General features: G+C 47.4%; 2 protein-coding genes across 2 annotated transcripts; both read right to left on the bottom strand.

Annotated features, from left to right (window-relative positions):
• Window positions 1-344: 344 nt before the first annotated feature.
• LOC120909878 (gastrula zinc finger protein XlCGF26.1-like) lies at window positions 345-8,617 on the bottom strand. Its single transcript, XM_040321653.1, has 3 exons — window positions 8,453-8,617; window positions 6,513-6,617; window positions 345-2,459 (listed from the first exon to the last, which is right to left on the bottom strand). Exons 2-3 carry the CDS (start codon window positions 6,553-6,555, stop codon window positions 787-789), a joined length of 1,716 nt encoding a protein of 571 aa, XP_040177587.1. The 5' UTR covers window positions 6,556-6,617; window positions 8,453-8,617; the 3' UTR covers window positions 345-786.
• Window positions 8,618-22,136: 13,519 nt separating this feature from the next.
• LOC120909934 lies at window positions 22,137-23,226 on the bottom strand. Its single transcript, XM_040321752.1, has one exon. It carries the CDS (start codon window positions 23,168-23,170, stop codon window positions 22,208-22,210), a length of 963 nt encoding a protein of 320 aa, XP_040177686.1. The 5' UTR covers window positions 23,171-23,226; the 3' UTR covers window positions 22,137-22,207.
• Between the last annotated feature and the right edge of the window lie 685 nt (window positions 23,227-23,911).

Raw genomic sequence — 23,911 nt, 5'->3', positions numbered from 1 at the left:
ACCTCCTCTTTCTCCCCGCAGCGCTCACCTGGGGGGAACAGAGAAGCACGGGGAGGACCAGAGGAGCAGGGGGGACGACAGAGGAGCATGGGGGAGGGGAAAGACAGCTAACTCAACAGCTATGGCCTGGGAGTTTCTCACTTCTGCCTAATCTTGTCCCATAAGGGGGGGCACCGAACTGATTTTTTGCCCCGGGTGAAATAATGTCTAGCTTCCCCACTGGTACTGCCTATAAGAGTACAAGTACCAGCCGTTCTACTCTAATGAAGAAGAACGGCTAGTAGCTAGTGAAGGGGGAGAGGGGGCTTGGGTGGCCGGAGGGGGGGGGTGCGGGAGTTGTCCGGCCGCCGTGGGAGAGACCTGTCAAAGTGGGCCGGTCTGGATGAATGCCAGGGCCAATTTTTTGTCCCAGTCCAGCCATGTTGGAGGGTGCTGGGTGCTAGTGAAATCTGGGGAGGGGTCACCTGGGACTGACCATGTGGCACTTACATGGCTGGTCGTAGCTAGTGGGAATCCCAGCATGTGCCGCCAATGCTACTGCAAACACAGCACCCCCTCAGACGTTCGTAGGCCCCGCTTGTCTGTGCCAGCCACCACCGTGGGTGCAATGCCAAACACTGCCTCCCTCCAGACATTAACCGACATCCCTCCAGACATACCTGCAAGTTTACAATTTTGTGTTGGGCCGCATGCATAGCCCTCTTGAGCTGACCGCATGCAGCCCATGGGCTTGAGACCCCTGCTTTACATGATAGCAGATACATAGATTATTTTTGCATATTCAAATTACAAGCTGGGCTTCTCCCCTTCATGAACTCTCTCATGTCTGATGAGAGATGACTTCCACGAAAAACATTCTCCACAATTGGAACAAGAAAATGGGGTCTCCCCCGTGTGAGATCTCTGGTGTCTAGTCAGCCACGACTTTTCAGCAAAGTGTTTACCACAATCGGAGCACGAATGCGGTTTCTCTCCTGTGTGAACTTTTCCATGTCTGATCAGAGATGACCTTCTAGTAAAATATTTCCCACATTCAGAGCAGGAATATGGCTTCACTCCGGTGTGGACTCGACTATGGGCCGTCAGATTTGATTTATTGGTAAAACCTTTCCCACACTCGGAACAGGAAAACGGAAGATTGCCGGTATGAACCGCCTGATGTGCTGCCAGATTTCCTTTCTCTGTAAAACATTTCCCACATTCCAAACACGAAAACACCTTCTCCCGTGTATGAGTTTTTTCATGCGTTAGAAGAGTCGATTTCCGACTAAAACATTTCCTGCATTTGGAACAAGAAAACGGCTTCACTGCGGTGTGAGTCGTCTGATGCATAGCAAGATAGGCCCTTTTAGCGAAACCCTTCCCACATTCCGTACACAAATAGGGCTTCTCTCCTGTGTGAGCTCTATGGTGAACTGTGAGTAAATGTTTAGAGGAAAAACACTTTCCACATTCTGAGCATGAATATGGCTTCTCGCCAGTGTGACTCCTCAGGTGAGAGACGAGACATTCTTTCTGGGAAAAACATTTTCCACATTCCGAACATGAAAATGGCTTCTCTCCTGTGTGAGCTCTATGGTGTTCAATAAGTAAATATCGAAAATAAAAGCACTTTCCGCACTCCGAACACGAATAGGGCTTTTCTCCTGTGTGAGTTCTCTGATGTACGATAAGCCTGGTTCTCCAGGTAAAACATTTCCCACATTCTGAACAGGAAAACGGTTTCTCACCTGTGTGTGCTCTACGATGTTCATGAAGTAAGTATTTAAAATAAAAACACTTCCCGCACTCTGAACATGAGAAAGGTTTATCCCCCGTGTGAGTTCTTTGGTGAACCATAAGCCTGGTTCTCCAGGTGAAACCTTTCCCACATTCCGGACATGTAAATGGCTTCTCGGTTAATTGAGTTCTCTGGTCCGTCATATGAACTTGTTGGTGTCTGAAAAGAGATGTCTTACTAGGAAAACGTTTGCCGCATTCAGAACAGGGGAAAGGCTTTTCTCCAGAGTGAGTTCTCTGGTGGGCTGCTAGGTTTGACCTCTGAGCAAAACACTTCCCGCACTGCGTGCATGAAAACGGCTTTACACCCGTGTGGGTTCTCTGATGGACGATAAGACTGAATCGTCGAGTGAAAAATTTCCCACATTGTAAACAGGAAAATGGCTTCTCCGCATTTAGAGCTTTTTCATATGTAGTAGGATGCGATTTCTGGAGAGGACAGTTCTCAGGCTTGGACCATGAACATGGCTTCTTCCCTTCCTGAACACCTCGAACTGAGATAAGCTCATCTCTGTTGGTAAAACATTCAGGAGGTTCGCTGGTGTCATTAGGAAATCTCCTATCATGCGTATGGGGATCAGGTAATATATTGGCACAGTGAGGTGCTTGTTGGAAATTTAAAGTCCTGAGATTTTCATCTGAAGAATTGGATGTGATCTCATCATCTTCTATATCCCCACCTGGAGAGAAAAAAAGGACAATTATACAATTTTTTTTTTTTGAGTTAGCCGGAAACAAGCAAGCAAGAATGATGGTTATACAAAAAAAAAAAAAAGGCCCACAAGTATTATACCTAGGAGTTTTCTTAACCCTTTCGCTGTCAGGTCCGTACGCCATACGGACCTAACAGTGGGGGATTTTACACACATGTGTAAATCTGATAAGCAGACTCCTGCCTCACAGATGGAAGCATTTGGGCGGCTGCATTGCCGCCCGTAACAGTGCCCACCCTTGTACTCGCTCCACCACGTATCCCAGGCTCTGCTTGCCCATCTGCAGTCCCGAGACCGACATGGTGGGTGCTGCACCTGGAAAGCGACATGTTTGACGTCAGTTCCGGGTCCGCCTCTCAGTCCCCCCGGCCAGGATGGCCACAAATGAAAGTACTGCAGAGCGATCTGCATTGCATTACATTTAGTGGAGCACATGGGAGACATCCATGAGATCTCATTAAAAATAAACTTACCAAAACATCATGTCCACATGTAATGAAAAAAAAAAGTGGTGGGCGTGGCTACCGTGCTGTTGTATGGACGTGTGATCCCTCAGCTCCACTCCAGCGACGGGAATCAAAGCAACTTGGGGTGCTTCTGACCAAGCCCACACACGCTGTCAATCCGCCTGATAGTCTATCTTACCCTCCAGGATGACCCGCAAGAGGAAAGAATCGTCCCAGCTAAAGAAATTACAGCATTTCTTCCCGCCGGTGGACAGGAGCACAAGCCAAGATGGCGCCAGCGTCAGATCTGTTTCCTCCGCCAGCTCTCTCTCAGCTACTCCTAGCCCAGGTTCACATGGCAGCGCCACTCGACAATCTCCTGATGCCTCCATACCATTTTCCCACAGCCCAGTGAAGTCTAAACCCTGCATGGAAGCTGACATCCAGCATATAAGGTGAGCACGTGTCAGGAATCAATGGAGGACACGAGAGAGCTCGTGGACACAATCAATGCTTTCCCCACTGAAAAACAGCCCATCTCAGACACCACTTTATAGGACATGCTTGTCTCCCTCTGCAGTTTATTACATGCGGACATGATGGAATCCATGAGTAACTTTAAAGCTGAGGTAAGGGAGCTGGGAGGAAGAACTGTCCATGTTGGAACAAAAAAAGTGGGTGAATACGCATCCTCTTAAAACTCCCTAGTAGATGCACAGAATGATCAGTCTGATGAAGTATCCTGGCTTAATGCTAAAGTGGCTGAACGTGAGGACAAGTCACGCAGGAATAACGTTAAAATCTGTGGAATTACTGAGGCCATACAACCTGCGCAATTACAATATGCCCGCGAACTCATGAAAGCCTTCTTACCATCAGTACCTGAATCAGAGCTGGTCGTTGACAGAATCCACCGGCTACCAAAGCAGTCTCATCTACATGATAACCTTCCCAGAGATGTGCTGATGCGAGTACATTTTTTTCAACCAAAGGAGCAGTTTATGATGGCTTTATGCAAAAACCCACAACCCCCTGAGGAAAATTCCTGCATTCAGTTGTGTGCAGACCTCTCGCAACACACAATGCAAAAGTGCAAATTTCTACTGCTTGTGACAAAAGCACTATGCAACCACAATAATGTGTACCGCTGGGGCTACCCAACAAAGCTAACCATTACTCGTGATGGCAACACCTTAGTGATCACGAGCCTAGACGAGGGTCTCATGCTGCTCCGCTCTTGGGATATTCTACCTGAGCGAGCTCCTCTGTCACTGCCAAACTGAACACCTAGGGTGACTGGCAAGTGGTATCACACAAAAAGAAAAACAAAGCACACTACCTGAACACTCCGATCATTAAGTGATAAGCAACTTGATTCCTGAAGCACTTTGGAACTCACAGTCCATGAACTTACCCCTCTTGTGTAATGGACAGTTATACTGCCTCCAGATAGAACTCATCTTTTTACCATGTTGGTCATATAAATACTGTTTGATCTTTTATTTTTTGCCCTTATTGTTTTATCCTATCCCATCCCTCACCGGTCTGACCTAATTGAGATGAAGATATCTACCCACTCTGTCTCAAACTTCTTGAACTTTGGAACTGCCATGGATCCATTAAGGTACTGACATTATCCACACCTACCTGTTACCTATGGTACTTAAAATATTATCCTTCAATGTACATGGATTGAACCACCCTGTTAAGAGAGCCTTGATTTGGAAAGAAGCCCGATACACTGATATCCTTTGCATACAGGAGACACACTTCTCTTCCTGCCACAAAAAAATCCTACACATTTTTACAGCCTCAGCACCTACAAAACAGAAAGGCGTGCTTACCGCAATCAGAGATACTGTAGCCTTAACCTTACAGGAAGTTTTGACAGACCCAGAAGGGAGATACATAATCTTGATAGGCGAACTCAACAACAAGCCCTTGGGCTCTTTCACACTGAGTGCCCGTACAGGTCCGTCTGTCAGTTTTTTTTGCGGACCTGTACGGGCGCTCCGTGCTCCTCTATGGAGCCGTGGATGTCAGCGGTGACATGCCCGCTGACATCCGACTCGCCAAAGTGTGACGGAGGAAAAACCTACTTTTCCTTCCGTCTATCGGATCGGGTAAACACGGACATACGGTCCATGTTCATCCGATCCCCCCCATAGGGGGGAGCGGAGAAAAGACAGGGCGGTCCCTGCAGTGTGCAGGGACCGCCCTGTCATCCGCCGGCTCAGCGGGGATCAACGGAGCGCTCCCCTGGGGAAAAAACTGCCGCTCCAGGTGAGCACACCTAAGGCAATCACTGTCCACCCAAGAACCAATGGGTGCCGGCAATGCACGAAGCATGCAGAGGAAGGAAAATATATGGACAGCCGCACTCCAATGTCTAAAAAAGACGTGCCCTTTATTGGGTAAAAAGAAAATGCACTACAAAAGACAGCATACAGTGGGAAAAACAGCTGACGCGTTTCACATTGAACTTCAATGCTTAGTCATAGTCGGAGCGATCCCCGCTGAGCAAGCGGAGGTGCGCGGGGCGGATCATTACTGATCCGCCCAGTGTGAAAGAGACCTTACACTGTTAATCTCTATGCACCCAATTCCCATCAACTTTGCTTCCTAAATAAACTGTTTCCTAAAGTTAACACAATCAGGAAAGGAGCCTTAGTCATGTGTGGAGACTTAAACCTAACTGTGGACTACAGAATAGACACCACTTCCAAATCCAAACGTCCCTTGTCAATGCTACAACCTTAAGGCCCCATGCACACGAGACGCTGGTAACTTCGAGTTCAGAGGCATTTGGGCATTTTTTTCAACTGCCCCTGAACACATTTAATGTAATCCTATGTGTCCATGCACACATTCACGTTTTTTTGCGTTTTAAAGCAGTTGGGTTTAGGCTTGTTTTTTCAGACGCAAACGTTTTTGCGTTTCAAAGCTTTGGGAGGGTCTACAATGTCTTTGTTATGAACGCTGATAGCTGCAAACGTGGTAAAACGCAGCTAAACGTGGCAAAACGCCGCGAAATTCGCGTCAAAAACGGGCGTTTTAAACGCCGGTTTTTGCCTTTGAAAACTTGAGTTTACACGTGTTTGCATTTGCTTCTCGTGTGCATGGGGCCTTAGTTCATGCTGAAGAAGTTTATGATGTCTGGAGGTGTCAACACTCAGATGAACCCGATTACACCTTCCAGTCCTCCAGGCTGATGTCACAATGTAGAGAATAACATTTCCTATCATCTGTGCCCAGTCTTGCCACACATAGTTAATCCAGCTCTGAGCAATCCACTTTTATTGTTCAGTGAAAATTAACAGACTTCCAGATAAAAACACTGTCTAAATAAAAAGTCCTTTCCGTCCCCTTGCTTCGAGTGACAGGGTTTTTACATATCTCGTGCACTAGCTTGGACACAAAGCCTAATTGGCATCCAGTGCAACCTCTCTTTTCCCTGTATGAGAGTTTCTGTGCAGGGGATAATTGGAGGTAAATATTAAGACAGATTTGCATACTGATAATTGTTTATATAGCTTTTATGTAGTAATAGGGTAGTGAGAGTTTTGCTACTCACTTGTACAAATCTTTATAGAAATGTCCTCCTGCTTGAACCTCATACATCTACCTTCATCCTCCTCAGTTTTAAGGTCGCTTTGAGTGGTTCTGGTGTCTCCGTGGTCTGTGAATAGAGATGAGAGTGAAGCCCCCTGTACTGAGATGTATGAGAGACCCCAGAGAGTGTGTGGGGGGGGGGGGGGGGGGGGGGAGACTGGTCACGTCTCCTGGCTGGTAACACACAATGACATGATGTGGGGAGGAGAGCCGGAGTCTAATAGAGGCTGATGGCTCCTGACTCCCCCACTGGGCACATAGGGGTTAATTTACTAAAGCTGGAGATTTCAAAATCAGGCTCCCTTCTGCACAGAAACCAATCAGCTTCCAGGTTTCATTGCCAAAGCTTAACCGGTTAAGCCCTGGACCTTTAGGCAGCTAAATGCCCAAGCCAGGTTTTGCGATTCGGCACTGCGTCACTTTAACAGACAATTGCGCGGTCGTGCGACGAGGCTCCCAAACAAAATTGGCGTCCTTTTTCCCCCACACATAGAGCTTTCTTTTGGTGGTATTTGATCACCTCTGCGTTTTTTATTTTTTGCGCTATAAACAAAAATAGAGCGACAATTTTGAAAAAAATGCAATATTTTTTACTTTTTGCTGTAATAAATATCCCCCAAAAACATATATACATTTTTTTTTTCCCTCAGTTTAGGCCGATACGTATTCTTCTACATATTTTTGGTAAAAAAAATCGCAATAAGCGTTTATCGATTGGTTTGCGCAAAATTTATAGCGTTTACAAAATAGGGGATATTTTTATTGCATTTTTATTAATTCTTTTTTTTTTACTACTAATGGCGGCGATCAGCGATTTTTTTCGTGACTGCGACATTATGGCGGACACTTCGGACAACTTTGACACATTTTTGGGACCATTGTCATTTTCACAGCAAAAAATGCATTTAAATTGCATTGTTTATTGTGAAAATGACAGTTGCAGTTTGGGAGTTAACCACAGGTGGCGCTGAAGGAGTTAGGCTTCACCTAGTGTGTGTTTACAACTGTAGGGGGGTGTGGCTGTAGGTCTGACGTCATCGATCGAGTCTCCCTATAAAAGGGATGACACGATCGATGCTGCCGCCACAGTGAAGCACGGGGAAGCCGTGTTTACATATGGCTCTCCCCGTTCTTCAGCTTCGGGGAGCGATCGCGAGGGGGCGGCTAGAAACGAATAGCCGCGCCCTCGTCCCGGATCGCTCCCCGCGGGTTACCGGGGGGGTCCCGATCGGACCCCTGACCCGCGGAAAGGTGGGGACGTACTTGTACGCCCATCTGCCTGTACGTGCCATTCTGTGGACATACATATACATGCGGCGGACGGCAACCGGTTAAAGTGATTCTAAAGGCAGAAGGTTTTTTATCTTAATGCATTCTCTGCACTAAGATAAAAATTATTTTGTGTGCAGCAGCCCCCCTAATATTTACCTGAGCCCATCCAGCTCTCCATCCAGCAACGTGCACGATTCTCCCTCCTTATTGGCTAAGACACAGCAGCGGTGCCATTGGCTCCCGCTGCTGTTAATCAGAGTCAGTTAGCCAATCAGAAGAGAGAGGGGGTGGGTGCCCCTATAGCAAGCTGCTTTTTGAGGGGGCACTCGTCAAAGAGGCCAAAAGCACCGGTGAGGGGCCCGAGAAGAGGAGGATCTGGGCTGCTCTGTGCAACACCACTACACAGAGCAGGTAAGTATGACATGTTTGTTATTTTTAAAGAGAAAAAAAATGAGACTTTAGTATCACGTTAATTGAAAGAACTGAGGTCAGAAGCTGATTGGTTTCTATGATTTTGCACTCTCCAGCATTAGTGAATAAACCCCATACTGTCTAATGACAGAGGATTGTTGTAGTCACTGAACAAGGAGAATCTTGGACTTTTTTCTGGGTTTAGTGTTTATTACTCACCTGTGCTGATCCCTGGAGAAACTTCCTCTTTAAATTCCACACTTCCTTCTTCCTCCTCCTCATCCTTGAGGTCTCTCTGAGTGTTTCTGGTGTCTCCGGGATCTGTGAATAAAGATGAGAGTGAAACCCCCTGTACTGAGATGTATGAGAGACCCCAGAGAGTGTGTGTGTGTGGGGGGGGGGGGACTGGTCACACACAATGACATGATGTGAGGAGGAGAGCCTAATGGCTAATGGCTGCTGACTCCCCCACTGGGCACATACTGTCTCCCCATTACTGTCTACTGACAGAGGAGGGGGGAGAAGAAGAGATTGTTGTAGTGACTGAACAAGGAGGATCTGGGACTCTTCTCTGGATTTAGTGTTTATTACTCACCTGTGCTAATCTCTGGAGGGATTTCCTCCTCTTTATATGGATCATCACCCATTACAGGCTTTTCTAATTTATCTTCAACTTTAACAACAATCAGGCCCTTAACCTAGATAAGATGAAACATATTTATTAGAGCAACTTATTAATGATGAAACAGAGGTATACCAGTTTTAATCAAAACCCTCAGCTCCATCTACCTGATCATCCTCTGAGATGTTGTAATCCTCCTGAGGGATCTCCTGATGTTCCTGTGTGGAGTCCCGGGAATACAGAGGACGGGGACGTCTCTCTGGGGGATTTCTCTTACTGGATCCATCTGTAGGAAACACACACTGACTGAATACATTGTTTCTATGGACTAGATTCATAAAGACTTACGACGGCGTATCAGTAGATACGCCGTCGTAAGTCCAAATCCGCGCCGTCGTATCTTTAAGCGGTATGCTCAAATTGAGATACGCTTAAATGTTGCTAACATACGACCGGCGTAAGTCTCCTACACCGTTGTATCTTAGTTGCATATTTACGCTGGCCGCTAGGGGCGTGTATGTTGATTTACGCAAGGAATATGTAAATGACGTAGATACGCCTATTGACGTACGCTCGCCCGTCGCATGTAAGATACGCCGTTTACGTAAGGCGTTTTTAGGCGTAAAGATAAACCACCAAAAAGATGGCGCAGCCAATGTTAAGTATGGACGTCGGACAGCCGTCGAATTTCACGTTGTTTACGTTCACGTCGAAAGCAAGGAGTATTTGCGACGTGATACTGAGCATGCGCGCGCATGCGCCGTACGATCGGCGCTTCATTTACATGTATGGTAATGAATCGTGAATTCATTAGCATACAACACGCCCCTACCTGCCTATTTTGAATTAGGCGGGGTTACGCCGGGCCATTTGCGCTACGCCGACGTAACTTAGGAGGCAAGTGCTTTGTGAATACAGTACTTGCCTCACTATCTTACGTCGGCGTAGTGCAAATGGGATGCGCTACGCCGGCAGAAAGATACGCCGCCGTACGGGAATCTAGCCGTATGTCTTTATATCAGAGGATGTGTGTATTCAGGTGGATCCTCAGTACTCTCCTTTGAAAGTCTCCTCTTACCCGGTGATGTGAGGGGCGGCCGGCTCTCCGTCATGGCGTCCTAGTAAAAGTCCTTGCGTCCTTCTAAATACTCCCACCCCTCTTGAATAAAGTGAATGAAATCAATAATGTCACATCGAACATTAACAATTCATCTGATAAAAGAAAGAGAAAGAAAAAAGGAATTAAAGCAGGCCTTACAACCAAAAGTCACGGTCCTCTTATTAAAATGTAAGTTCACCTTTACAAAAAATCTGTAAGGTGAACTTACACTGGAGTCCCTTCCCATTGCACCTGGTCCCGCAAACCTGGAGTCCCACGATCTCCTGTTCTGACAGATCGTATGGCCACTTTACCAGTCCGGGGGATTTGAAATCCCCACGGCTTTCTCTCCTCTTCGCCTGCGGTGACAGGACGGGCAACGCATGTTCAGATTGGTCAGCACCACCTATGTGACAGCGCCGACCAATTAAAATGCTCCTATATGTAACTCCTGATAAGGTACGTTTAGGAGATAGAGACGCTGGGGATTTCTAAGGCCTGGACTGGTGAAGCGGCGACACGACGTGTCAGTGTGGGTGATCGCCGGACTCCAGATCAGGGGATACCGAGGGGGATGAGGCGAGGGAGGGGCTTGTTGAGTGCCGCTCTCTCCTATGGAGAGATCGGACAGCTTGTCCGTTTTCATCAGATCTCACCCGATCCGATCAGCCATGGACGGATGGTGACGTATCGCCAGACGTCTGATTTTAGCGGATCGGATGTCAGCATTAAGGATGAGCTCCAGCGTGTTCGCATGGTACACGTGCAGAGCCCGCCAGGAAGTCTGCACGGCGCTGCGCTAATCACAGCCAGGGAGACATTTCCCGATCTCTGCAGCCGAACATCGGGACAATGTCTCCCGTGTACCATGCGAACACGCTGGAGCTCATCCTTAATGCTGACATCCGATTCGCTAAAATCAGACGTCTGGCGATAGGTCACCATTAAGGATGAGCTCTGGCGTGTTCGCATAGAACACGTGCAGAGCCCGCCAGGAAGTGTGCACGGCGCTGTGCTAATCACAGCCAGGGAGACATTTCATGATCAGCCGAGCATCGGGACAATGTCTCCCTGGCTGTGATTAGTACAGCGATGTGCTCACTTCCTGGCGGGCTCTGCACGTGTTCTATGCGAACACGCCGGAGCGCATCCTTAGTCACCATCTGTCCATGGCGGATCGGATCGGGTGAGATCTGATGAAAACGGACAAGCTGTCCGATCTCTCCATAGGAGACAGCGGCGCTGGAACTCATCCTTAGTCAGCACTGACATCCGACGCTCCATAAACTTACATGGAGCGCCCGTTCAGGTCCGTCGAAAAAACTGACAGGCCTGAATGGTCCGCCCGTGTGAAAGGGGCCTAAGGGAAGCTACAATCTTTATCGCAACAAATAACATCACCCCAATAGATATCAAGAGACAAAAAAACAAATACGTGGGCTGAACCGAATATTTTTGGTTGGCCGTTATTGTATCTAGGGTTTCCCGTGCCCCCTCCACAGACTTTAGCACCCTCAAGTCATTGGTGTCAATATGTTACGGAGGGAAAACCTTCAATATCTACAAGAATTGCTATTCCCTGTGGACAGGCATTTATCGAAAAAGGTATTTCGGAGAATACGCCCCAGTGGAGCTCCCCATTAAGGATGAGCTCCGGCGTGTTCGCATAGAACACGTGCAGAGCCCGCCAGGAAGTCGGCACCCGCGCTGCGCTAATCACAGCCAGGCAGACATTTCACGATCTCTGCAGCCGAGCATCGGACAATGTCTGCCTGGCTGTGATTAGCGCAGCGCGGGTGCCGACTTCCTGGCGGGCTCTGCACGTGTTCTATGCGAACACGCCGGAGCTCATCCTTACTCCCCATATCATTTTCCACACATCAGAGGACTTGCAGGAAGGTGATGATGTGTGGAGGTGACATGAACCCCCCATTCAGTCCACACAGAGTGCTGGGACCCCCTTCTCTCATAATAATAAGAAGACATTATTACCTCCTCCTTCCTGGGCAGCCAGCCTGAAACCAACTACACTCCATAGGCTGCTTGTTTTCTGTGGGCTACAACAAAATGGCCGTCAAACCCTTATCTCTGCTTTATGAAATAAACGAAAGTTAGCAGCTTTAATATATTATTATCAGAATTCACCAATAGTTTAAAAAATATATATTAATATACGCACACACGTGTATATAAATAGCTGTAATCATGCTGTTGTACCCGGAAGATCCACCTGAAAAAAAAGCTTAGATTCCCAGTCAGAAGGAAGAAAGCTGTGCTACGTGTCTGCCCTCTAGCGGCCACTTTCAGCGCTACATCCCACAGGAGGTGACCCTGTTACTGAACATGAGAGTACCCGCCCACTACATGAAGCCGGAAGTGATGTCAAGTTAGGGAGGAAGCGAGAACAGGCGCCTCTGTTACTGAACATGAGAGTACCCGCCCACTACATGAAGCCGGAAGTGATGTCAAGTTAGGGAGGAAGCGAGAACAGGCGCCTCTGTTACTGAACATGAGAGTACCCGCCCACTACATGAAGCCGGAAGTGATGTCAAGTTAGGGAGGAAGCGAGAACAGTGTGCAGTGAATGAAGGAGCAGAGAGCTGGAAAAGCTGTAGTATAAGTTTGATGGGTAAAGAAAGAAGGTATGCAGAGCTCCCTGCCTTGTACAGCCTGTTTGGTCAGATATGTACATGTCTATACATAGTGTGCTATTTTTATTACCAAAAGTGTGATGCTGAACTAAACTTTTCCTCTAACCTTGTAAAGGCAGAAGTTTTTTTATTTTTCCCAACTTAAGCCCCGGACCAATATGCTGCTAAATGCCCAAAGGCGTTTTTACAATTCGGCACTGCGTCGCTTTAAAAGACAATTGCGCGGTCGTGCGACGTGGCTCCCAAACAAAATTGGCGTCCTTTTTTCCCCACAAATAAAGCTTTCTTTTGGTGGTATTTGATCACCTCTGCGGTTTTTATTTTTTGCGCTATAAACAAAAATAGAGCGACAATTTTGAAAAAAAATCAATATTTTTTACTTTTTGCTGTAAAAAAATATCCCCCAAAAACATATATAAACATTTTTTTTCCCTCAGTTTAGGCCGATACGTATTCTTCTACCTATTTTTGGTAAAAAAAATCGCAATAAGCGTTTATCGGTTGGTTTGCGCAAAATTTTACAAAATAGGGGATAGTTTTATTGCATTTTTATTAATTTTTTTTTTTTACTACTAATGGCGGCGATCAGCGATTTTTTTTTTTCGTGACTGCGACATTATGGCGGACACTTCGGACAATTTTGACACATTTTTGGGACCATTGTCATTTTCACAGCAAAAAATGCATTTAAATTGCATTGTTTATTGTGAAAATGACAGTTGCCGTTTGAGAGTTAACCACAGGGGGCGCTGTAGGAGTTAGGGTTCACCTAGTGTGTGTTTACAACTGTAGGGGGGTGTGGCTGTAGGACTGACGTCATTGATCGAGTCTCCCTATAAGCCCTGGTTCACACTGGGTACGATTTGGAACGATTTGAGATGCGATTTGACATGTCAAATCGCATCTCAAATCGGCGGCAATTGTCGGCAATGGCACTGTCCTAATCTGCGATTTCAAAAAGTAGTTCCTGTACTACTTTTTGCGATTTCGGGCCGCGATTTACATTAAATTGCGGCCAAAATCGCGGTAAAATCGCGCATTTTACCGCGATTTTGAATTCGCAGCAGTGTGAACCTAGGCTAAAAGGGATCACTCGATTGATGCAGCCGCCACAGTGAAGCACGGGGAAGTCGTGTTTACATACGGCTCTCCCCGTTCTTCAGCTCCGGGGAGCGATCGCGACGGAGCGGCTATAAACGAATAGCCGCGCCGTCGTCCCGGATCGCTCCCCGCGGGAATCCGACCGCCGCATGTAGCGGGGGGGGGGGGGTCCCGATCGGACCCCCCACCCGCTAGAAGGCAAGGACGTACCTGTACGCCCATTTGCCTGTACGTGCCATTCTGTGGACGTACATATACATGCGGCGGTCGGGAAGTGGTTAACTTTCCCCCCTTCCTGCCCAGGACAATTTTTAGCTTTCAGCGCTGCCGCACTTTGAATGACAATTGCGCGGTCATGCTACACTGTACCCAAACTAAATTTTTATAATTTTCTTCCCACAAATAGAGCTTTCTTTTGGTGGTATTTGATCACCTCTGCGGTTTTTAGTTTTTGCACTATAAACGGAAAAATACCGACAATTGAAAGAAAAAAAACTGATGGGCACTGATAGGTGGCACTGGATAGGCAGCTTTGATGAGGAGCTACTGACAGGCATCAATGAGTGGCACTTTGATGGGGCACTGACGGGCATTACTGATAGGGCACTGATTGGCAAGGGCTCACAAGTGTAAAGGGGCACAAGTGCCTGACAGGATCGCTGATGTAGGGGGCTGGTCTGAACTCCTGATGCAGCAGATGGGAGACCGAAACCGTATGCAGGCATAAGGCTGGACACAACAGACAGCAGGGAGGTGTTCTGTAGTTCAGGACACAAGTAGGTGGAAGCAGGCCGGGTCAAGCACAAACAGACAGATCATGTACAGGAACGGAATCCAAAGAAGGGTCAAGGTACAAGCCTGGTCGGTATCAGACGGCAGCAATCAGGTCAGAGGAGAAGCAGAAGCAGAGTCAAGATGACTCGAGGTCAGAGGCGGGCAGCATGAAGGGATGGTCAGGGGTAAGCCAAGTCAGACAGGGGTCGGGTAATCAGAGTAACAGGTAGCAGGGGTCTCAGGGAATGCTGTAGACCAGACAGCAAGGCGCCAGTCTCCTTTAAATAGCGCATCTGGTGCCAAGTGCTGTCATAAGGTGCGTGCGCCGTCATTCGTGCCATTGCGTGCGCGCCGAACGATCCTTCGATGCTCAGGCATTCTTCTGACAATCAGATCGCTGGGATGATTGCTGGAACGCCTTCCTTGACAGCCTGCTTGCCCTCTTTTAGTGGCCTGTGAGCGTCTGCCTCTCCTTGGTGGCCTTCTGGACATGATGTATATTTTGGGCCAGATTCAGATACATTATCGTATCTATCGGTGGGCGTAGCGTATCTCAGATACACTACGCCGGCGTAACTTAGATGCGTAGATGTACAAGGGATCCAATTCATACTTTTCAATATCTTGTATGGTTTTTATTTTTGAATATTGTGTTGATTTTTTGTAATAAACATATCTTTTTGCAAATTTTCTATGTCTTACCTTTTAAAGTCCAACCATTGGTTACCCCTTTTGAGTAATCTTCCATGTTTTCCTCTCATTAATACAGATGAGGCATTGTGAGTGCTTCGCCCTTTTCCCCTTATTATTCATATTTGTGAACTCCACCAAATAATTGGAGACCATTTTATACTATTCCAGTATTGGCAAGCTGACCACTATTGGCTGCCATATTGGGCTTCACCACAGGTTTGATTTAATGGCAATTAGGTTCCAAGTCTTAGAGGTGGGTCATCAGAGTCCAAGGAGTAGGTGATTGGGCTATATTGCAAAGAGAAACAATGTGGATTGAACGTCTCAATGCCACTATTGCCCCAGGTTTAAATGAATTGATCTCTTACAAACCCTTTTTATGAGATCTTCCCTCTCCCCCTTTCTTCCCCCCCTTCATTCCTACCCGGCTCTTCCCCACCCTGATCCCAGCCTCCCTTTCTCCCCCCCCCTTTTTTCCTCCCTCCCTCTCTTTCCCCCTTTTCCCTCTGCCCCTCCCCTCTTTTTTTTCTTCCACCTTTCCCTCCCTGCCCCCCTTTCCTCGATTGGTGTAATTGATGCTGCTTAGCCCCCGTTGTGCCCATTGACACATTACTCGATAGGCCCTTATGTTGAAAGTAATTTTTTTTTTTATGTTTTTTTGTTTTGTTTGGTTTATCTTACATTTTATCTCGTGTAAATCCTATGTGTTCGGAATCGAACTTATTGTATGTATGTCTAATATGCCATTTATTAAAATCCATAAGTATTTTTTTTTGTTGTTAGACCCAGGCCTTGCTGCTGCCTCTGAACCCCCCTGGCTTTCACACACTTTGTTGCCCCTTTCTTTTCCCCACTATCGGGGGGACATGTGACTCCCCTGGTGGGGGCGGTCATACTCTCAGCAGACTGCCCCGCACTTGTATTGTGGTTTTGGGCCTTCCGCCCATTCGACGCACACAATGCGCGCTTGCGCTCCAGCGTGGTTCACGCATGCGCATCGCAGGGAGCCAGACTCGGTGACGTCACGCACCGCCTCGTGGCATCTTCTGGGTTGGGGAGCTCATAAGCGGGCTTTTGCCCACTCGTGAGCACAGCAGATGTTTACCCAAGGGGGAAGCCCTGACGGACTATAAACCATGTATGTACCCAGCACTCTATACTGGCTGCCCGCCGCTGCTTGACACTGCCCGTGTGATGCCAATGTTGACATTTATATGCGTGCCTCGTACCCCCAGATTCGACTGGTTGGCTTGTTACCTTTTTGGATGGGCAAAGCATTATCACTACATACAATCTAATCTATCCATATAGCCTGAAAATTTATCCTTGTCATCTGGGAGATTCTTGTCCTTCTTCCTTTCCCCCCCTTTGGTGCTTGAGTATCATAATCATACCCTACAGTGTGACACACTAGGTATGTCCTTTATTATATATTAATTATGTATACATGACTTGGGTCTGTTAGGCCGCGTACACACGGTCGAACATGTCCGCTGAAACCGGTCCGCGGACCAGTTTCCGCGGACATGTCCGACCGTGTGTACGGCCTAGCGGACAGGTTTCCAGCGGACAAAAGTTTCTTAGCAAGCTAAGAAACTTGTCCGCTGGAAACATGTCCGTCGGACATGTCCGATGGTTAGTACACCTAATCGGACATGTCCGCTGGTTATGACGTGTAACCAGCGTAACGGAATCCCGCGCATGCGTCGAATTGATTCGACGCATGCGTGGAAGCATTGCACTTCCGTGTTTGAGAACGTCGGTGTCTTCTACGTCACCGCGTTCTCTGTCCGCGGGGATTTTGGTCTGATGGTGTGTACACACATCAGACCAAAAGCTCCCAGGAGACATGTCCGATGAAAACGGTCCGCGGACCGTTTTCATCAGACATGTCTCCTCGTGTGTACAGTGCCTTACTGTTTTCTTGTTTTCTTGTCTTCTTGTCTTTTTATCTTTCCTCCTGTCCCTGTCCCCTTTCCCATTCTTCCCTCTTTCCCCTTGGTTTCTGCTGTATTTCTGTATTTTTATATTATATATTGGTTTTTGATGTTTAATAATCAATAATCAATTTAACAATATCTTTTATTGTTATGTAGAATCTCATTTATACCACTTACTTTATAGATTTTTTCCTCCTGAAGAAGCAGTTCTCTGATCGCAAAAAGGTTCAGGATTGTATAAATCTGTAATCAAGTTCTATCGATCAGTTGGAAGTCTACATGTACTTTTAGGCCCCTTTCACACGGTCGGACCGTTCAGGTCCGCCTGTCATATTTGTCGGCGGACCTGAACGGCCGCTCCATACATCTCTATGGAGCGTCGGATGTCAGCGGAGACATGTCCGCTGACATCCAACCCGATCCGATAAAATCAGACGGTTGGCGATAAGTCGCCATCCGTCCATGGCGGATCAGATCGTGTAAGATCTGATGAAAACAGACAATGCTGTCCGTTTTCATCAGATCTCTCCATAGGAGACAGCGGCACTGCACAAGCCCCTCCCGGGTCAGTGAGCAGAGAGGGACTTGTCATCCGCGGGCTCAGCGGAGATCCGCGGAGAGATCGTCCGCTGAGCTGGCGGGAGCTGTCCGCCTAGTGTGAAAGGGGCCTTACACTGTATCGACTTTTCTCCTTCTTCACTTTTATGCTTTATGAATTTTTGTAATTATATGTGTTTTTATATGTAATAAAATATTATTGTTTTTTAACTACTTGCCGCCGTCGTTTTACGGCGGCAGGTTGGCTCCCCTGCGCGAGAGCCCGTAGCTCTACGTCGGATCTCGCGCTCGCTCCCGACTCCCGTGCGTGTGCCTGGCGGGCACGATCGCCTCCGGGCACACGCGATCGCTCGTTACAGAGCGGGGACCGGGAGCTGTGTGTGTAAATACACAGCTCCCGGTCCTGTCAGGGAGGGAAATGCTGATTTTCTGTTCATACAATGTATGAACAGAAGATCGGTCATTTCCCCTAGTGAGGCCACCCCCCTACAGTTAGAACACACCCAGGAACATACTTAACCTCTTCCCCACCCCGTAGTGTTAACCCTTTCACTGCCAGTGGCATTTTTATAGTAATCCAATGCATTTTTATAGCACTGATCGCTATAAAAATGCCAATGGTCCCAAAAATGTGTCAAAAGTGTCCGAAGTGTCCGCCATAATGTCGCAGTATCGAAAAAAAAATCGCTGATCGCCGCCATTACTAGTAAAAAAAAAAATATTAATAAAAATGGCATAAAAATACCCCCTATTTTGTAAATGCTATAACTTTTGCGCAAACCAATCAATAAACGCTTATTGCGATTTTTTTTTACGAAAAATAGGTAGAAGAATACGTATCGGCCTAAACTGAGGGAAGAAAATGTTTATATATATATATATATATATATATATATATATATATTTTTGGGGGATATTTATTATAGCAAAAAGTAAAAAATATTATTTTTTTTCAAAATTGTCGCTCTATTTTTGTTTATAGCGCAAAAACTAAAAACCGCAGAGGTGATCAAATACCACCAAAATTTGTGGGAAAAAAAGGACGCCAATTTTGTTTGGGAGCCACGTCGCACGACCGCGCAATTGTCAGTTGAAGCGACGCAGTGCCGAATCGCAAAAAGTGCTCTGGTCTTTGACCAGCAATATGGTCCGGGGGTTAAGTGGTTAAGCTTACATGTGTTCATTGGTACCGATTACTCCCAATTGTGTTTGTAGCAGGATAGCCTCAGCAACTGTCCCTACTTCCTCTTTTATTTTGCATAGGATTATTCTTGGATGATGGTACTTAATTACTTATTGTAACTCTGAGGCAAACGCAATACATTTATAATATTTCCTGGTCAGAAAAAGCACTGGAAACATTGGGGTAGATTCAGGTAGCTTTGCGCAGTTTTTACGGAGGCGCAGGGCACCGTTTTTGCCCTGCGCCCCCGCAAATTATCTGCGCTACCCTTGATTCACGGAGCAGTAGCTCCGTAAATTGCGTGGGCGCTCCGGCAAAATGCCCGGCGTAAGCGCGCGCAATTTAAATGATCCCGTAGGGGGCGGGAATCATTTAAATTAGGCGCGTTCCCGCGCCGATCGTAGGGCGCATGCTCCGTCGGGATACTTTCCCGACGTGCATTGCGGCAAATGACGTCGCAAGGACGTCATTTGCTTCAAAGTGAACGTGAATGGCGTCCAGCGCCATTCACGATTCACTTAAGCAAACGACGTAAAATTTAAACTTCGCGACGCAGGAACGACGGGTATACGTAACATTGGCTGCCCCTGCTATTAGAAGGAGCAGCCTTACGCGAAACCCGACGGACGGAAACAACGTAAACTACGTACGCAGGGCTCGCGTAACGTTGTGAATCGGCGTTAGTATGCAATTTGCATACTATACGCTGACCACAATGGGAACGCCCCCTAGCGGCCAACGTAAGAATGCAGCCTACGATATGACTGGCATAAGAGCCTTATGCTAGTCATATCTTAGGCTGCCGTTGGCGTAACGAGGTTCCTGAATCAGGAGCATTCGTAACGCCGGCGCAAGTAAGCAATTGCGCTGCGTAACTATGGTTACGCAGATGCAATTGCTTCTTGAATCTAGGCCATTGTTACTTTTGTGTGTGGAACTTTTCTTAGCAAAACTTTTTAAGAGAACTGACTGTATACCTGATGAAGTTTATTTTATTATTGTACTCTCTATAAAGTTTCACCAAAAATATTGAACAAGAACTTTTCTTTGAATAAGGCCCCATTCACACGAGGCGGACTCCGTTCCTACCGAGTCCGCCTGCTCCCGCCAGCTCAGCGGGAGATCAGTCCGCAGATCTCCCGCTGAGCCGACGGATGACAAGCTCCTCTCTGCTCACTGAGCGGGGAGGGGCTTGTCGGGCACCGCTGTCTCCTATGGAGCGATCTGATGAAAACGGACAGCATGTCTGTTTTCATCAGATCTTAGGCCTCATTCACACGACGGACCGTTGGGGTCCGCCTGTCCGTTTTGACGGCAGACCTGAACGGCCGCTCCATGCAATCCTATGGAGCGTCGGATGTCAGCGGAGACATGTCCGCTGACATCCGACCCTATCCGATCCGCTAAAAACAGACGTATGGGGGGCACGTCCCCATCCGTCCATGCGGATCGGATCGGGTAAGATCTGATGAAAACGGACATGCTTTCCGTTTTCATCAGATCGCTCCATAGGAGACAGCGGTGCCCGACAAGCCCCTCCCCACTCAGTGAGCAGAGAGGAGCTGGTCATCCGTCGGCTCAGCGGAGATCTGCGGACTGATCATCCGCTGAGCTGGCGGGAGCAGGCGGACTCCGTAGGAACGGAGTCCGCCTCGTGTGAATGGGGCCTTACCCGATCCGATCCGTATGGGGACGTGCCCCCCATACGTCTGTTTTTAGCGGATCGGATAGGGTCGGATGTCAGCGGACATGTCTCTGCTGAAATCCGACGCTCCAAAGGATTGCATGGAGCGGCCGTTCAGGTCCGCCATCAAAACTGACAGGCGGACCCGCCTCCGTGTGTCTGTCAGCTCAGTGGGGATCGCTCCGTATATCCCCGCTGAGCCGGCGGCTGACAGGGCGGTCCCCGCACACTGTGCAGGGACCGCCCTGTCTCTTCTCCGCTCTCCCCTATGGGGGGATTGGATCAACACGGACCGTGTGTCTGTGTTCATCCGATCCGATCCGCAGTCGGAAGAAAAAATAGGATTTTCTTCCATCCGCAAAATCGGATCTTTGCGGAGGCGGGTGATTACGGGGTGTCAGCAGGTGTTCATCCGCTGACACCCGCAATCACATAGGGACCAATGTATGTCCCGTTTTCATCCGCAAACGGATGGATGAAAATGCGGACATACGTAGGTAGATTCAGGTACGAGAGCCTAAAGATGCGGCGGCGTAGCTTAGCCTGTTTAGGCTACGCCGCCGTAAATTAGCTAGGCTAGTAATGATTCTAAATCAACTTACCTGCTAATTTACGGCGGCGTAGCCTAAAACGAGCGGGCGTAAGGGCGCCTAATTCAAATTGGTTGGAGGGGGGCGTGTTGTATGGAAATGAGGCTTGACCTCACGTTTTTGCCTTTTTTTTTAACACTGCGCATGCGCCAGGCGCCTACATTTCCCAGGGCGCATTGCGGCTAAGTACGCCGTACGGGCCTATTGATTTCGACGTGGACGTAAACGACGTAACTCCCGATTCGGGGACGACTTACGCAAACGACGTAAAAAATTCGAACCTCGCGGCGGGAAGGGCGGCCATACTTTAACATTGTTATTCCACCTCATAGGTGGAATAACTTTAGGCCGCCTAAGGCCTTACGGAAACTACGTAATTCGACTGCGGCGGCCGGGCGTACGTTCGTGAATCGACGTAGAAGCTCATTTACATAATCTACGCCGGCCCGCAATGGAAGCGCCACCTAGCGGCCACGCGAAAAATTGCAATCTAAGATATGACGGCGCAAGCCGTCGTATCTTAGATATGTTTAATCTGTTTGAGCATACGCTTAAACATACAGCGGCGTAGATTCTGAGTTAGGCCGGCTTATCTACTGATAAGCCGGCCTAACTCTTTCTGAATCTACCTAACGGTCCGCACATGTGAAAGGGGCCTAACTGAAGGACTAATATTTTGTTTTACTTTTCTTATTTTTTTTTTAACACTTTTTTAGTTTGTTTGGTTATTGTTTCGCACATTAGATAAAGTATGTGGGATTTGTATTGTACTAGTTTATTTTCCTCTAATTTCTACATTCCGATATTGTTTTTGTGCACTATCATGTGCTTTATAAGAAGTGTGTTGATTTTAACCTTTGCATTGCACATGTTGATGGAATTGGGATTAGCACTGTATTTAGGGTTCTTTTAGCTGTAATTCTTTTATATCCAGGATTTTTTTTTTAATACAGCAGCTGCCCGTTATCGGTTTTACACATTGCTTAAATAAGTGAGGAGTGAGAAATGATATATGTGACCATTTTATTTTATATTAGACATCTGTTTACGTTTAACATCAGATGATTTTCAATTCAAGATTAAACGATTGCTGGTGCAATACGGAATGGGCTAAACCCAGGTGGGCGTCTGATCATTCTCGAGTATCCGGCTCTTTTAACGTCTTCAGCTTTAGCTTCCCCTGCATATTCGTCTTCATCTCTCTTGAGAGTAGACGCTGGTGCAATACGGAATGGGCTAAACCCAGGTGGGCGTCTGATCATTCTCGAGTATCCGGCTCTTTTAACGTCTTCAGACTTAGCTTCCCCTGCATATTCGTCTTCATCAGCGTCTCTCTTGAGAGTAGATGCTGGTGCAATACGGAATGGACTAAACCCAGGTGGGCGTCTGATCATTCTCGAGTATCCGGCTCTTTTAACGTCTTCAGACTTAGCTTCCCCTGCATATTCGTCTTCATCAGCGTCTCTCTTGAGAATAGACGCTGGTGCAATACGGAATGGGCTAAACCCAGGTGGGCGTCTGATCATTCTCGAGTATCCCGCTCTTTTAACGTCTTCAGCTTTAGCTTCCCCTGCATATTCGTCTTCATCAGCGTTTCTCTTGAGGGTAGACGCTGGTGCAATACGGAATGGGCTAAACCCAGGTGGGCGTCTGATCAATCTCGAGTATCCGGCTCTTTTAACGTCTTCAGCTTTAGCTTCCCCTGCATATTCATCTTCATCAGCGTCTCTCTTGAGGGTAGACGCTGGTGCAATACGGAATGGGCTAAACCCAGGTGGGCGTCTGATCATTCTCGAGTATCCAGCTCTTTTAACGTCTTCAGACTTAGCTTCCCCTGCATATTCGTCTTCATCTCTCTTGAGAATAGACGCTGGTGCAATACGGAATGGGCTAAACCCAGGTGGGCGTCTGATCATTCTCGAGTATCCGGCTCTTTTAACGTCTTCAACTTTAGCATCCCCTGCATATTCGTCTTCATCTCTCTTGAGAGTAGACGCTGGTGCAATACGGAATGGGCTAAACCCAGGTGGGCGTCTGATCATTCTCGAGTATCCGGCTCTTTTAACGTCTTCCACTTTGGTGTCCCCTGCATATTCGTCTTCATCAGCATCTCTCCTGAGAGAAGACACAATTATTATTTAATACAACAACATTGATTTTTATGCAAAATATGTATTTCATTGGGAACAAAAATGTAGATTTTTAGGACACATTTAGCTGGATTCACAAAGAGTTAAGCCGGCGTATCAGTAGATACACCGTCGTAACTCGAAATCTAAGCCGTCGTACATTTAAGTGTATTCTCTAATTGAGTTACACCTAAATGTAGCTAAGATACGACGGCCTGCGCCGTCGTATCTTAGCTGTCTAGGTCCGCCGCCCGCTAGGGGCGTGAACGCTGATTTACGTCTAGAATGCGTAAATCGGCGAGATACGCCGATTCACGAACGTAGGCTTGCCCGTCGCAGTAAAGATACGTCGTTTACGTAAGGCGTTTTCAGGCGTAAAGTTAGTCCAACAAAAAGTTGGACTAGCCAATGTTAAGTATGGACTCCGTTCCCGCGTCGAATTTTTAAATTTTTACGTCGTTTGCGTAAGTCGTCCTAAATGGGGCTGGACGTAATTTACGTTCACGTCGAAACCAATACGTCCTTGTGGCGTACTTTGGAGCAATGCATACTGGGATATGTCCATGCGCCGTTCGTAAAAAACGTCAATCACGTCAGGTCGCGAATCATTTACATAAAACACGCCCCCCCTGTTCCTCATTTGAATTAGGCGCC

This window comes from Rana temporaria, chromosome 8 (genome assembly GCF_905171775.1).
Source record: "Rana temporaria chromosome 8, aRanTem1.1, whole genome shotgun sequence".
Classification (NCBI taxonomy): Eukaryota; Metazoa; Chordata; class Amphibia; order Anura; family Ranidae; genus Rana; species Rana temporaria.
This window is presented reverse-complemented; position numbering and strand designations above follow the sequence as displayed.

What these genes read in the sequence shown, in the direction of transcription:
- LOC120909878 (XM_040321653.1), bottom strand. Translation starts at nt 6,555, where the DNA reads ATGAGGTTCAAGCAGGAGGACATTTCTATAAAGATTTGTACAA. An exon ending in TTCTATAAAGATTTGTACAA is followed by an intron (nt 2,460 to 6,512) that starts GTGAGTAGCAAA and finishes TTTTCTCTCCAG; the next exon opens with GTGGGGATATAGAAGATGAT.
- LOC120909934 (XM_040321752.1), bottom strand. Translation starts at nt 23,170, where the DNA reads ATGATCAGACGCCCACCTGGGTTTAGCCCATTCCGTATTGCACCAGCG.